This window comes from Dermochelys coriacea, chromosome 3 (assembly GCF_009764565.3).
Source record: "Dermochelys coriacea isolate rDerCor1 chromosome 3, rDerCor1.pri.v4, whole genome shotgun sequence".
Classification (NCBI taxonomy): domain Eukaryota; kingdom Metazoa; phylum Chordata; order Testudines; family Dermochelyidae; genus Dermochelys; species Dermochelys coriacea.
The window spans coordinates 206,387,918-206,404,131 of NC_050070.1; the positions used below are offsets into that span (position 1 = coordinate 206,387,918).

Consider the following 16,214-nt stretch of genomic DNA (forward strand, 5'->3'; position numbering starts at 1 on the left):
TAACCTCCAGCCCTCTCCTGGATAGTTCAAATATATTAAGTTCATTATTCCTTTAAGGAACTAATAAACAACAAGGCACCACCTTACATGGAGTTACCCAGTCACATTAACTTGATAAAACAGCAAAACAAATTTACTAAAAAACTGAGTACAAGCAATGAGACAAGAGTCAGAAATGGTCACAAGAAAAATAAAGATAAAATGCTTTCTAGTGCCTAACAAACTATATTAGATTTAAAGGAAAGTTTCTCACCACGTCTCCAGCAGCATTACTGACTAAATACTTCAGGTCAGGACCGCTCCCCCACAGTCCAACAGCTGCTTCTTTTGTCTTCTAAGGTGCAAAGAGTGAGGAAAGGGAGGGAGGGAGAGGTGTCTTGGAGTGTTTACCCCTTCTTTTTATAGTGTCAGTCACTCTTTTAAAAGCATTTTCAGCTGAGAACCAAGAGACAGGGAATCTGGCGGAGGAAGAAGACCTCATGCTGATTCTTTGCTAAGATGCAGATCTCTTTGTCCCTGTCCCCTTCCTTGCCAAAGAATGGCCACTTGATAGGTGGTGGCCCACCAGCTTTGTTGACACGTGGATGGGGCATCAGTGTACCTTTTGTCTTTGAGAAACTGGTTTAGCTACTCCTGAGACTTGTCTGGGAAACACACTTCAGCCATGATTTCAGATTATATTAATAAATTTACATAAAATGTTGCTACCTGCATTTTACCATGATATTACTGATCAGCAAGTTATGAATTTTTCAAAAGATACCTCACAAGGCATGCCCTGTACAAAGATTATTACATCAGGTGCAGGGTGTGAATCCAGGGGTGCATTTCACCACACTTCCCCCTCTTATAAAACTGCAGTAGAGTTAGCCAAGAAAAAAATATTTTGTACAAGGCTGCAAGAATTCAATCAGAACGTGAACCTCAAACATCTCACACTCAAAGCGAGATTCATACCCTTAGACAACAAACTACTTGCTTGCCACCACGTAGTCTTTCCTTACTAAAGACAGGGAATGTTTCTGGTCTGAGTGACCATACTCAAGAGTTAAAAATTTCTGTGTCGAGTGTCCTAACTCTTATCTTCAATGGGATCTTTTGAAAGGAAGTCGCTTGTAAAGGTGTGACTGTCTTTTACTGGTAGAGTTAATGTTGCACAAACCTTAGTTTCCCCAAACACATTAAATTTCCATATACTCTTATAAAATATTTTCGTTTAAAACATTTAGTTTTAATGAGAAGACCCCTTTCAGATCTTACGACATCCTCAAATGAAAAGGGTACAGGAAACCCTGTACAGTATCTACCATTCTTGAAGGCAAAGATTTTTTTTACATTTTTATTATTGGAGTTCCCTGCAAACCACTAACTGGCTTCCACGCCTGGGAGAGTCGTGTGTGTTTTCACTGACAGTGTCTCAGAGTTTAATGCCAGAAGGGTCCATTAGATCATCTAGTCCAGGGGTCTCAAACACAGATGACCACGAGGGCCACATGAAGACTAGTACATTGGCCTGAGGGCGGCACCACTGACTCCAACCCCGGCTGCCCCAGCCCCACCCCACCCCACCCCTTCCGTGAGGCCCCTTCCCTGCCCCTATTCCAACCCCTTCCCTGAAATCCCCATCCCAACTCCACCCCCTCTCTGCCCCCAGGGGTGCAGGAGGGGTGCAGGGTGTGGCAGGGGGCTCAGGGCAGGAGGTTGGCGTGCAGGAGGGGTGCGGGGTGTGTCAGGGGCCAGGGTGCAGCAGACGGCTCAGGGCAGGGGGTTGGGATGCAGGAGGAGTGTGGGGGGCGGGTCCAGCCTGGCACGCACCTAAGGCAGGGCAGGCTCCCTGCCTGCCTGTCCTGCCCCCATGCCGCTCCGGGAAGCGGCAGGGACCTGGCGGGGGGGCCCACAGGGGTCTGTGTGCTGCTCTGGCCCCTCCTCCAGGTACCTCCCCCAAAGCTCCAGCCTGCCCTGCCCCCGGTGTGTGCCAGGCCGGAGCCGCTCTAGGTAAATGCTGGGGCACCACGGGGAGCTGGCAGGCTGCAGAAAATAACCCCACGGGCCGCACTCTTGTGTATCACAGGCCATTAATTTTCACCCAGTTACCCCTTTCTCAAGCCTAATTGCTTTAGCCAAATGCAAGTTGTCTTTGTTCCTGAAAAGCTGCACCTCTTGAACTTTGCTCAATGCTTTGGGGAGGGAGAGAGGGAGATGGGTGCAGTACTGAAGGAATCAAACGATTACGTCCTCAGTGCGCCAGTGACTCCTCAGCTCAGGAGACGAAGAGCAGAATTAGAAGCTGAAATGAAGTCACTACCACACAAAAATGAATAAAAGGAAATGTTACTCGCCCTGTGCAGTAACTATTTCTTCAAGGTGTATCCCTCTGTGTGCGCTGCACTCTAGGTGTGCATGTGCCTCTTGAGCCCCCAGTTGGAGATTTCTAGCTAGCAGTCCCTGTTTGGCCCACACACTCACCCTATGTCTCCTCGTGGCAGACACCAAGCTTATATAGGGGTGCATGGGTGAACTGCACTCAGTTCCTTCTCTACTCTGTCATCATCCAAAGAATTACTGAAGCAGAGGGAAAGGAGGGCAGGTAATGAAGAACCCACACACTTCAAAGAACTACAGTTACTGTACAGGTGAGTAACATTTTCTTTTTTTCTTTTAGTGGCGGCTCTGTGACTTCTAAGCGATATCCTCAGAAGGAGGAGAAGGTGAGGGTAAGGGGGTGGTTGCCTTTGGAACGGGTTCTAGAACTGAAGATAGTACCACAGAGCCAGGTGCCACATTGGATTTGATGGCATGGAGTGGGGTGTAATGCTCTGAAAACATATGGATTGAAGATCAGGTAGCAATTCTACATATCTCAGAAATTGGGACATTCTTCAGAAATCCACTGTATGTCACTTGCAATCTGGTTGAATGAGCTCTCACACCCTTGGGGGGCTGCAGATTGGTAACAGGTGTAAGATACAATCCAATATCCATTTTAAAAATCTTTGGGCAGACCTCTGGGCCTTAGATCTAGCCGTTTAGTATATGAAGGGTCTAGGTCATCTCCTAAACCGCTTAGTCCTATTCAAGTAGAAGGCTAAATCCTTTCCAACATCCAGGATATAGAATTGTGAGATTTCAGGAGGACAGATTGGTTAAGATGAAAATCCAATGTAACCCCAGGTAGGATCCTGGAAGGTAGATGTAAAGAGATTTTATCATGAAAGAACATGGTATACAGGGAATCTGCTCCAAAGCTCCAATCTCCCCACCCCATGGACCGATGTGATAGCAACTACGAAGAATGTCTTCATAGATAAATGAAGAATGGAACAGGTAACTATTGGTTCAAATGGAGGTCTTGTGAGGTAGTTGAGAGCAATTAGGCTTGATAAAGGGGTAACTGGGTGAAAATTAATGGCCTGTGATACACAGGAGTGCGGCCCGCGGGTTTATTTTCTGCAGCCCACCAGTTCCCCGTGGTGTCCCAGCATTTACCTAGAGCGGCTCCAGCCTGGCACACACCGGGGGCAAGGCAGGCTGGAGCTTCGGGGGAGGTGCCAGGGCAACACACAGATTGAGGTTCCAAGAAGGAGTGTGGTTTCTAATGTGGGGAAAGAGATTATGCAGACCCTTAATAAATCTGGATGATACTGGGTGAGCAAAAATGGAGAATCCCTCCATCGGGGGATGGAAGGCTGATACAGGAGTCAGGTGAAACTTGACTGAGCTGATGAATAATCTGGATGTCTTCAGATCCAGCAAGTAATCCAAGATGAAGGAAAGGGGAACCTACTCAGACCAGAGGTAGCAACAACCGCAGCAGTGGATGCATCTCTTCCGTTTCTGCAGGTAAGCAGTGCAGGCAGATTTTATTCTGCTGTGTCATAACAGCTGCTGCACCTCTCTGGAGCAGGAAACCTCTATTTATGAGAGCCTCCAGGAGCCAGGCTCCGAGATATAGAACCATCGTGTTGGGATGAATCACGTGACCCACATTCTGAGACAGGAGATGGGGAACTGTCAGGAGCTTGATCAGTGGTTGTACTCAGAGCTAAAGCAGGTAATGGTACCAAGGTTGTCTCAGTCAGGTAGGTACTTTGAAAAGAACTCTGGCCTTGGCCTGCCTGATCCTGTTAATCAACCTTGGAATTAGGGGCATCAGAGAAAAGACAGAGAACAGACTCCTCTTCCATGGAACAAGGAGGGTGTCCCCTAGGAAGCAATGACCCAGACCTCCCCTTAAGCAGAAGAGAGAATACTTCCTGTTCTTGGAGGTAGCATAAAAATCGATCTCTGGCTGTCCCCATCTCTGGAATATGTCCTGGAGGACCTGCGGGTCCAGCTCCCATTTGTAGTCATGGGAGAAGTGTCTGCTGAGCGCATCAGCAGTGGAGTTCTGGATGTCTGTAAGGTAAGCTGCTGAAATCTGGATGTGGTCTCTTCATCTGGCTCAGAGGGCAATTGCAGGAAACGCTCTATTGCCAACAAGTCTAAGCCTTATCTCCCTGTTCTTCCTAGCCCTGGACTTAAGGACTAAACAAAAGGAGCACTTCTGGGAGATATGGGACTCTCCCAAACAACGAAGTCACTTGGAGTTTCTGTCACTCACTGGCATAGCCTCCCGGCAGGAGGGGCAACATCTGAAGCCTGGCAAACCCGGCACACCCCACTAAGAGAAGACAAGTCTCCCTGAGAGAGAGAGAAAACAGCCCTCTCACCAAAACTAAATATACTAAACTAACTAACTAACCATAGAAAAAGTGAAGAGAAAGGCCAAGTATGCTCTAGGCAGGCACACTAGTGTTGTGTGTCAGGCCGAGGCTGTAGAGAAAGAACTGAGGGTTGTTCTTCCACACACTCCTCTATAGTCTCAGAGTCTGCCACGAGGAGGCATAGGGCACATGTGCAGGATGAACAGGCACAACTAGCTAGAAATTGCCAATTAAGGGCTCAAGTGGCACTTGCACACCTGGAATGGAGCACTAATAGGGACAATACTTGATGAAGAAACTGAAGTTATAACAAAGTGATTAGGAGAAACTGAACCACCAACTTGTTTCTATTATGAAAGACTATTTCTTGTGATCTGACCAGGAGGGCAGGGCCTAGTCCTGGCGCCTCCAGCAACAACGTTTGACTGTCTCCAAATTCAACAATGAGATACCCGTTTGTTATGAATGAGGAGAGAAGCTGTGTAGAGGAATATCCCTTACTCAAAAGCAGTAATGAACATCTGCTGTGGCTGCTGCTTGATGGCCCACTGAACTGGAATAAGCGGCACTTGTGACCATCAAATCAGAGAAAGACGATCTACTATCTGAGGAGCTCAAAACCAGGCTGCTGGAGTGGTTGAAAACCGTGTATTCTTTTCTGCTGATCAGGACTCAGGGACACTCTTCCATCAGCCTCATTCCCTGACCTCCCCTCACTTTCCTCATTTTCTCTCTTTTATAGACCAAAAAAGAAAAAAGAAATTGGAGAACACTGAGCTACTGTATATACATATTGAACTATCGTACATATTTATTTGGCCTTATTTTCAAAAGTGCTGGGAACTCAGCACTGCTGAAAATCAGGTAACTTATTCAGGCACCTAAAATATGGATAAAATAAGAGCTTAATTTGGGTACCCATTTTTTAAAACTTGACATTATGCACAGTGCGACAGATGTATATTTCACTTTAGAGAAATCACAAAACAAATTTTAAAAAGGTCTCTATATCAAGAAAGCTTAAGATGTAATAAACTATATAAAGGGATATAGATATGGATATTAAGTACAACTAAATACAAAGAGTTCTTATTCTGGTTAGCTTTATTAGATAATGATCTTTTAAAAATATTTTCAAGAAAAATTGACATTTTAGAATTATTAAAATAAGAGATTTTTCTTAGGTTGTAAAAATGATAGACTATGCCATAACTATTTATTAACTGTGATATTTTTACAGTTAGTTTACAAATACAATATTTTGTTGAAAATGGCTTAGTCTTCCTCTTTTGTGGAAAATGGCAGCTCTCTTTTATTGATTGTAGTAAGAGAATTCCCAATAATAGTAGGAATTATATATTTCCTAGTATTCTGTAAACCTCTCATTAATTTACTTGCTTAATTCACAGGTACTAGAACTGTTTAATGAAACTTCAAAGTATTTCTATACCTCCATATAATGTTTACCAAATACTAAGTCATGTAGTCCAGAATTACATAAAAGAACCTGTTTCAGAGTAGCAGCCGTGTTAGTCTGTATTCGCAAAAAGAAAAGGAGTACTTGTGGCACCTTAGAGACTAACAAATTTATTAGAGCATAAGCTTCCGTGAGCTACAGCTCACTTCATCGGATGCATTCATAATGAATACACTAAAATATTTTCATACAGAATCCTTCACCAAAAAAAATCCAAGGGTGTTTTACAATTCAGATCTGGTAAAAGCAGCAAAATGGGAGAAAAAGATAATTGTGAACACATATTGTATTTTCTGGCTTTAAAACTGTATCTTAATACTACACTAACAGAATTATTTTGCACAGAATATATGTAAACATCAGCAGGACATGATAATCTAGGTATTTGTATCAGTGATTGAAAGTCTGAGAAAAGTTTTAAGGAATGAAGCCAAAGTGTCTTGATTCACTAGTGAATGCTGAATTTTCCTGGGAACAGTGGCCTGTGATGACGCGAGTTATTGCTTTTATAAAAAATTACTCTAAATATCTGAAAGTAGTCATGCTGGCTAAAACGTCCCAGTTTTTACAAATATATTAGCATAGTATATCTATATAGTTCACAATACTTAGTCAATCATTCTTTATTATCTAGCCCATTTAAAAAAAAAACACTCAACAAAATATTAAATCATTGTGTCCTACCCTCAGTCATCAATAAATCTCTCCTATTTTATATAATCATAGTATGTTTGACTAAAAGGATTCCTGAAGTAAATAAAATTGACCTCTCTTTCTAAGTATAAGAAAAAGATTTAGAGACAAATTAGCAAACATTTATTCCTAATTAAAAGTCACAAGAGGAGATTTTAAAATAATTTCAGTTTTATAAATGTTGATCTTTCAATTTATAATTAAGATGTTAAAGCAGCCAGTGCCTAACCTGTTGCTCTTTGTCGGACTATGTTTCTTGCTTTCTCAACTCCTGGTGCTCCAGAGGTAGTAGCACTCCTGAATCTCATTGGTTCTGCAACTTCAGGATGACTTCTCCAGCTTAATGAAAATGATCGTCCCATTGTAGTTGTCTTTTGAGGATCTGAGATGCCACCTTTGAAATAAAGCAAGCAAAAGCAACATCAATCTAGAAACATTTACAATTAATGCTATGCTTATTTCATATTACATAGAGTTAAGTGTTTCTACAAAAAGGAACTAAAATGGGACAAGTTTTAAACCTATTATTTTTGGCAGAAAAATATTATTCAAAATAATTTAAGAGATGCCAACTATGGAGAAGTTGTACCACAAAGCTCATGTATTACAATTCTTCCCACTGTTTTTTCTTTCTATTCATTTTCTCAAACAACATAGTTATTTGTCACTTGACCAGAACCCAAAGTGTCAGGACTTAATCAAGAGTCAAAATAGGTTTCTACAATAACACCGTATTGTACCGAGTTTTCCTTGATTTAAATTCAAGAATCAAGTCACTGGCATTGAGAGTCCACCTTGCTCCACCTATGAGACATCCTGAAAATCAGGGAGTTGAAGTGTTAAGATTAATCTATGACCAAATTTAAAAATAAGGGTGCTAACAGTTGAGAACCTGCACCTCCCACTGATTTCAATGGGTGCTGCTGGGTGGTTGGCATTTTTGAAAAATCAGGCCACTTATTTAGATGTCTAACTTTATATACCCATTTTTTAATAATCTTGGTCTATATGCTTCTAAACCCTATTCCTTTTATGGAGGTAACAGAGAAAACTAAACCTATCTCTAGACCTAAAAGCTTGTTAGTTACTTTTTCTGAATCTCAGATTATTCATGGTCCTTTGGGAGTTGTGAAATTGGATCTCTAATTTTTGAGGGAGACCCCAGAACAAATAATAGCTCGAGGAAGGGATGGACAATGCTGCCATTAATTGTGTACGGTCAATGCAAGCTTCTCCGAGGTTAACTGCGTGCAGTTGAACGAGCTCATCTGCTGAGCTATCAGCAAGGCTTCTGCCCACAACCGGTGACATTTCAGTAGGGTTAGGAGCAGCAACCTAGGAAAGCAGACTAAATACATAAGTGAGAGCAAGGGATTCCTGTGTTTTAATCTGGTTCTAATATTAACTCTCTATATTGTCTTGGGCAAATCTTAGGGATGAAATTCTGTGCTGTACCTCTAAGACACAATACAGACCTTGCAGCCCAGAGGGAAGAGATGCTCTAAGTCACCTTTTCACCATCCTGATCCTGAGTTGCTTCAGAGGCTAGAGAGGCCTCTGGTGTAACTTAGACAACCCTAGTGGTCTGCCTAAATTATGGCAATTTCCTGTGACTACCCTATGGGCTTCATCACTGCAGCACTGTATCCCTGCAGCACTGTATCCCTGCCCCCATAAACCATGCTCCTCCTGGTGTCAGCCCTGACCCCTGGTTTGTGAGGAAGTCCTTGCAGGACAGCCTTAAGGCTATCTTCTACTGTGCCTGTGCCAGGTGAATAGTCCCCTGGCCAGTTATAGTCTATAAGGCACTCTATGCTGCTCTGGCCATTTTACCCAGCATAAGAGGGTTGGTGCAGGGAAAAGGGTCTCACCTTGGGTCTTTTTCGTCTTAGTTTTCCTACCTGTAAAATGGGAATTACATTTATCTACCTCACAGAGCTCTATCCATGTTCACTAAGATAGTTCAATTAGTTAATTATTGTAAATTGCTATGAAAGCGATGCTAAGATTCACAAGACTGCACACAAAATCCTCCACTAACCCCAGACTCTTACTTAAACAGGTTTATTAAAATAAAATTATATGAAAAAAGGATTTCTAGTGTTGGCAGCTGTGCTCCATTCCTACTACTGCAGCAGAGACTGGTGTTGAGCTCCTAATCATCCATCCACATTTTTAAAAAAGTTTTTATAAAAACAGATCAGTGTAAGTATCTTACTAACGCAGATGCTCGATTTTTTTGCATGTAATAATACTAAAAGTAAAATGGAGTGCATTTTTTCAAATGAATCTTTACAATGTGTAAAGAGCCATAATGTTTAAGTTATATTTGAAAATCTAATATAGTCCAACTAAGTTTGAGTATCTTAACTTATTTAACATAAAATAAACTAAAGAAGAGAGACGTTACCTTTGCCTCTTTGTTTTTTTTCCTTTTGCTCACTTAGTTTATCCAGTGGTAAGTTTGTCATTTCAACTCCATACACCATTCTTGCTAACACGACCGTTAGAGAATCCATGATGTTGGCCCATTCAGTTATCAGCTCCTCCCAGTCAGTAAGGGAAGACAGTATGCTCAGCAGCTCATCCCAGAGTTCTCGAGAAATGTAAACACTCAGATTTGCTCGGATCCAAGCCACAATAAGAGTCTGGGAAATAGAAAAGCAATGACATTTTGTACATTTCTAAAAAGCACAGAATTAAACATTTGGAAATGTATGTCCAAAGACCAAGAGAACTTAGACTTTTGTAACAGCTTATCATATTTTTAATTTTGTCACTAAAATGAATCTTCTTTCGTTCCTTCTGTTATTCTTTACTTTCAGAATTTGCCACTTCCTGAGGCTGTTACTGAACAATGATCAAGAACTACAAACAGAAATCATGGTTTCATGGGAGTTAAATGAGTTTAGCATCTAACAAGAAAAGAACTATAAAATAGGACCTCGTGTATAAAGAGACAAAATTCTGCAGCAATAATGCCCCCTTATTTCAGCAGCAAATGAGGACTTAATTCTGCGTGGGAGAGGGGGAAGATCAGGACTTCTGTCCATGGAATGGAGAAATGGGAAGGAGTAGCTCCTCTCCCATCCCCTCTAGGGGTTTTCTTTCACTTGATTCTACCTTCCTTCCCCTGCTTCTACAGGAAAGGAGACTGCCCTGTCTTTCTTTCCTCTTCACCAGAGCGGAAGAGCTGGCTGGTACTATAACAGTATGGATACAGGGCACTAAGATCTGAGGAGAGTACTAGTAATTCAGGTTGAGCAGTCACCACAAGATCACTTAGTCCTCAAAATAATGTGGGTGCCAGGAATGTTAGTGCTGGGAGAACCAAAAGGGTCGGCACTGGAGCTGAGGAGAATATGTCATCAGCACTGTGTGAGGTGATGTCAGTACCAACAGATTGGTATCAGCGACGTGCAGAACACTGTCTCAAAGGCTACCAAGTGTTCTCAGGGATGGGTTTTTGCCAAGGTGTCAGAGGGACTCAATTTGGACCTTTGGCTGAGAGGTGAGGAGATTTATGCCCCGTTTTACTAGGTTCCACTAAGGGTAACCTAGGCCTGCACTCACTGTGGAAATAACATTCGTTCCTACCTCTTTCAGATAACTGAGTGGAGGAAGACTTAGCTTCCCTAGTGCTCTGACTGTAGAAGGGTCTGAACTTTTTGATGAACTGTGAGCCTTGGGGTCTTGAATCTGAGCTGCCACTTCCAGGAGCAATAACTGTGGACACCTATTCAGGCCTGGTAGGCATGTTTTCTCTGGTTCTGAGGAATCTCTCATAGAGCACTCCTAACTTGTGTGTCCTCCTGGAGAAGGAATGACAGATGGAGCATTTATCAGACATTTGCCTTTCTTTAAGAAAGGCCCCTCAAATGCCCATCATTAAGTGGAATAGCTGCATCACAGGAGGGACAAGTTTAGCCTTCTTTGCCCTTTATGCCTTCCGATGAAGGGGGAGATACAATGGCACCCAGGGCACAGGATTGGCCTCAATGGACACTTCTGACCAAAAGAATTTGATGAAGTGTGTGTGGGGAGCATGCACACCAGAAGTGGAATACACATGCACAGTCACTCAAAGAAGAAAAGACGAATAATTACTTAAGATTTCAAGTAAATTATTCCATTTAAGAAATCTAATTGCAAGATAAAAAATTAAAGGCTGCAGAAGCTAATATGGCCCCAGCAACCTTTAACTCCAACATGGAACTTTTTTAAAAAATACAGTCATTTTAAAAAATTGCTATTAATTACATTTACATTAGAAATTAAATGCAGTTATATGAAACTGACATTTATACAACTGTACTGTTTTTCAGATGTGGCTCTACTGTGACATCAGTTAATAATTAGCAACCCTTTCTTTATTGCAGACATTAATTTAACCAATTAGTGGGAAGTACCGTTTGAAACAAAATTCTAATGGAAAAGCACAGCTTATGCAGAAAATGAACATATAATAGCTAGAAGGTGGTGCTAGAGAGCCAACTTCTCAAAGCTGAGGATTCTGATTAAAAAAAGAAGATAAGAGATTACATTTGTTTTTATATTTTGTCTTGAGCAATGTTTCTATGTCATCAAAAAGAAAACCAATTTATTTTATATGTGTTCTGTTATGATTTTTGAAAAAAAAAAATCACAGAAAAAAATTCCTTTCCAACTCCTCATTTTCCTTTTTCTATTGATTTCTGAGTATAGATGCATTAAATTTTCTGACTCAGTTTTCCTTCCCTTCTGCTTGTATTCTTTTCTAGACAAATACTTAATTTGGCTTAGTGGATGTAACTTGAATGATTTTATGAAATTAAAAGAATCACAGTATCCTGAAACTTTGTTGATGCTGATACACACAATGTTGTGCCACAATGTGCTATTTAAATTACTTTTGTTTTTTTATATTATTTCTGACTACTTTCATAAGCCATAGTAAAATTTCTTATGAAAAAGAAAATAACCATAATTGGTAGGGGGAATATTATTCTCAATCTCCTATAAGACTATTTTTAAAAAAAGGAAGTTAAAATTACTACTTTGATGGTGGAATTTCAACATCATTTTAGGAAGGAATAGGTCACTCAATTCACTTGTAAATCCAGGAATATACATAGACCAAATTGGTGTCTAAACACTTTAAATAATATGACTGATACCAGAGAATTCTCTAAATCTGAAATTATTAGAAACAGGCTATCATATATCCATCAATTTAGGAGTCCACATAGACCAATTTATACATAAGATAAAAGTTGTCCTATTCACATTGAGGTGTCAGACTAATCTTGAATGACTTCTGACATGTAATACCCAACAGTTTATAAAGATACACAGGTAAGGCACCCAAACAAAATTAACGGTGTCCTACAATGATGTCACAAAGGACAGGGAGGGATAGCTCAGTGGTTTGAGCATTGGCCTGCTAAACCCAGGGTTGTGAATTCAATCCTTGAGGGGGCCATTTAGGGATCGGGGCAAAAATTGGGGATTGGTCCTCTTTTGAGCAGGGGGTTGGACTAGATGACCTCCTGAGGTCCCTTTCAACCCTGATATTCTATTCTATTCTATGACAGGAAAAAAAAAACTCTTTAAAAATCTGTTTCATCTCTACAGCCTGAAGCAACAAACGCTAAAATGACTATATGCTATTTTATTAAAGCATCCAAGTTAAGTTTATATGAAAATAAATATTGTATGACCACAAGGGGGCAAAATGAACAGAAAGCAATAAACTACCATGATGACTAAACAACAGAAAACCTACCCAGCACATGTAAATAAGGGATCAGTGAGCATAAGGGAAATGCAAATTTTTAGTACATCCTGTACCTTTCAATAGTAACAAAAGCAGATCCCGTAACAACATACAACATTTGCAGGTCTGTCTGCCTACTAAAATATACAAGTATACTTGACAGACAGACAGACCTGCTCAAGTCTTCCTCTAGTGGCTATAATCTACAAAGTATAGAGTACCTGATACCCTAAACTGTACTATCAACAAGAGTCAATATTTTATGGGTTACAGATAGTATTTTTTGTAATACAGTGCAATATTTAAATAAAACCATACCTTTTTGAATGGCACAAAATTATATCATGAAAAACCCTCTTCTTATATGAAATAAACTGCCATTGAAATTTACTTTCCATTCTTTCAAATACACTTTTAAAAAACAAAAATAGCACTCAGTTTCAGTTTTATATTTTCTTATCAAAAAGAAAGGCACTTACCCTGAAAAGTAATCCTGCCAAGCTTTGAGCAAACATGTCCTTTACTTGGTTATCCTTTGGCTTCTGCATGACACCTTCTGTTATTCGCAGGAGTATTTGTAACATCTGTTCCCTGGTACCAAAATAAAACCTCACATTTCAATTACAAGTTTTATTAATCTTACTTGTTCAGTTTCCAGATATGAAAACCACTCTTAATTCATTGATAAAGGCTCACAAACTGAAAAAGTGATAATACTCAAAACACTTTGTAAATCACCTTTAAGACAACTTTAACTGTCTGTGGAGACTTATGTTGAAGATAATCACTTTTGGAGCACTTCGCAAAGGGGGAAAAACCCTAAAACCTTTCATTTTAGAGGACACCAAGTCAGGAGTGGAAGTAAAAGCCTGGTCCCCAAAGTCAAGGGCAAGAAAGTATGAAATTGCTATCCCCAAATATTTCCAAGGCACAGTTCATTGTGAGCACAGGGAGAACTGAATGTATTGAAGGATGATAACTCTATTACACACTAAGGACGTGACTAGGCATTGAAACTAAATGTTTCCATAAACTGACAAAAACTACAGAGTGACAGATCAGTGGAGCTGGTAGCAGCGATTAAGGTTGCCTGATTCTTTCCATTATAAGACCCTGTTTTCAATTGCTTATAACTTTGCCAAACTTCACGAAAACTTTTTGGGAAAATGGTTGGGGAAAATGTTCTGCCGACATTATAAAATTCTTGAGACCTGTTCTTTGAGCAGCTCTCCCATCCTCATGCTTTGAAGCAGGAACCTGAAATTTGGCAGGGGTAGCCTTTGTGTCAAAGATGTACCTTTTGCTATCCCAATGAAAATCTGCCCTAATATGTCCACGTTTAATAAATCAGTTTCCACATACTCAGGAAACTTGTTAGAAGTTTGCAGACAAAATCTCTGATGATGCACCATCCCCACAAAGTGACTGAATACATTCCATCCTCTCACAGCTCTTAGTGCTGACCAGACTGCACATGCAGTCTGGGCTGGGAACCAGACCCTGGACCAGAGACTGTCTTTCTCAGTGACCCCCTGCTGTCATGCAGGCAACGTGGAGGAGGCAGAAATCTGACTCAAATGTTGAGGGACAAAAACTAAACTGGGGGGGAAGGACGGGAGTAGATTGGGACAAAGAATCTGGTAAGACTGTATCATGAAAAAGCACACACACAAGAAGGGGCGGAATTAAGGTTGCACATTAATACTGGCATTTCCTGACTTTTGAGTGCTTGATTTCGCAATTGGCTGAGTGAAACAAGGTCTTACACTCAACTCAATGGCATTCCTTATTGTCTGCCTGTAATATGATAACTTTTGAATGCAGAGTCCATACAATTCCAAAATTTAAGGGAATGTTCTAGGTATCGATGGCTATAACCTATTGTTTTGATGAAAATTGGAAAAGCCAAAAGGGGGAAATGGGGACACATCACACTTGGAGCCCCTGTCATCTGGTTAGCAGAGCCAGCAGCTTCAACCACCTTTATGCATGTCTACAGATCAAAGAACCAATTGATGACAGCCATTAACACATTCCAGCACCCCCCATTTTAGCTCTGCCTATCTTCCCAATACAGATTTAAACCCTGAAAGATTTATCCCCCACACTGTAAAGAAAAGAAATAAGAATTAGGGTGAGGTGACAGAATGGCAGTACACAACGAGGGGGAAAAGGGGTCAGAGTCCCTAGTGTGGGGCGCAAAAAGCCCCTCACATGTGGTGGTGTGAACTGGGAGATGGGGAAGTTAGACACATACAACCCATTACATATGGAGGGGGTAATGTGGGGCATACTGAGACCCTGACACGAGGGAGGGGTTGCTAGGTGTTCCAGAAATAGAGTGAGATGGGAGGGAGGTGGCATACCAGGAGCTTTTGGAGGGGAGGGGAAAAGGAAGGATGAACTTGGCCTGGAGAAGCAACAAAGTATGCGATCCTCTAGTAATGTTCTTTTACCAATTTTGTGTGTGTAATGTTTTACATATACTGACAAACAAAATTAGTCCAATTAGTATTAGAAAGACAAACATTGTTTTATTTTAAATTCCACTGATTGATTAAATGTATAGTTAGGTGTATGTGTGCGCAAACCCATGCAAACATTTGCATGTATTTAGTGATTATAAAGCATCTGGCAGCCCTAGCTAGCCACAGAATGTGTATAGTAAGAAGTTAAAAACTTATCTATACTAAGCATTTCAAGATTTGAATAAACTGTATTTTTAAAAGTTGAAAATTTAGTTTGAACAAGAATCAAGTTTAAGCTAAGAACAGTAAAACGGAAGGTTACATAAGCAAAAAAACTTTAAACAAAAATCTCTTACATTCAGTATTTTAGGAATTTCCCCCGCAGCGGAATCATGAACCGTCTTACGAAATAAGTACAATCTTATCATAGTTTTTACAAAGGCACACAAGGAAACATTAAAATAACTAAAATGTTATGGAAATTCCCTCATCTTTTTTCAATTATTCTGTCTTAAATTCTAGAAGCAGTTATACTATTAATTAATTTATTCAACCTTTAAGATGCATTTAAAACTTACCATGTCTTTTTATTCATTGAAAGTTCCATTATCATGTGCCTAAATATACTCAAAACTGCTTTGCAAGCATCAACTTGTTCCTTCAGGAGAGCAGGGACCTCAGCACATGGTTCCAATAAAAAAACATTTGCAGAGTTTGTCAAAAACACCTTGAAAACAAAGCATTTTAATTAGGAAAAAATAAGTTTACCTAATATCAAACAAGACCAATGGTTAAGTTTCAAAACAAACATGTTTTCCTCTTCTAACCAAACCCTTATCTTTCCTTAAAGAAGGATATGTTATATTATCTAACACACTATTTTCTTTAAGTTCTTCCATACCATTTAAAAGAAGAGAGTCATATTATACTTTTACTATAATAGTGAATATAACATATTCTTGATCTTTTAGATGCTTGTCTTTTCCATTCTACCACATGGGAGTATTCTTCCCCTACCAACCCATTTTCTAGCTGTACATATTTAAACAATGGCCACTGATATTTTTGATCATTTACATTCAACACTGGCAAAATATACAGATTTCTGAGCAATTCCC

At 40.3% G+C, this 16,214-nt stretch overlaps 1 protein-coding gene across 5 annotated transcripts in view; it reads right to left on the reverse strand.

Moving 5' to 3' along the window:
- RALGAPA2 (Ral GTPase activating protein catalytic subunit alpha 2) overlaps nucleotides 1-16,214 on the reverse strand; it is a 298,342-nt gene that overhangs the window by 209,734 nt on the left and 72,394 nt on the right. For all 5 annotated transcript variants that reach the window (XM_038398015.2, XM_038398014.2, XM_043512164.1 and 2 more), the window contains exons 13-16: nucleotides 15,675-15,823; nucleotides 13,108-13,219; nucleotides 9,284-9,521; nucleotides 7,103-7,267 (exon numbers count right to left, since the gene is read on the reverse strand). In XM_038398015.2, the coding sequence (XP_038253943.1) occupies nucleotides 7,103-7,267; nucleotides 9,284-9,521; nucleotides 13,108-13,219; nucleotides 15,675-15,823 (664 nt within the window). The remainder of the gene's footprint in view (nucleotides 1-7,102; nucleotides 7,268-9,283; nucleotides 9,522-13,107; nucleotides 13,220-15,674; nucleotides 15,824-16,214) is intronic.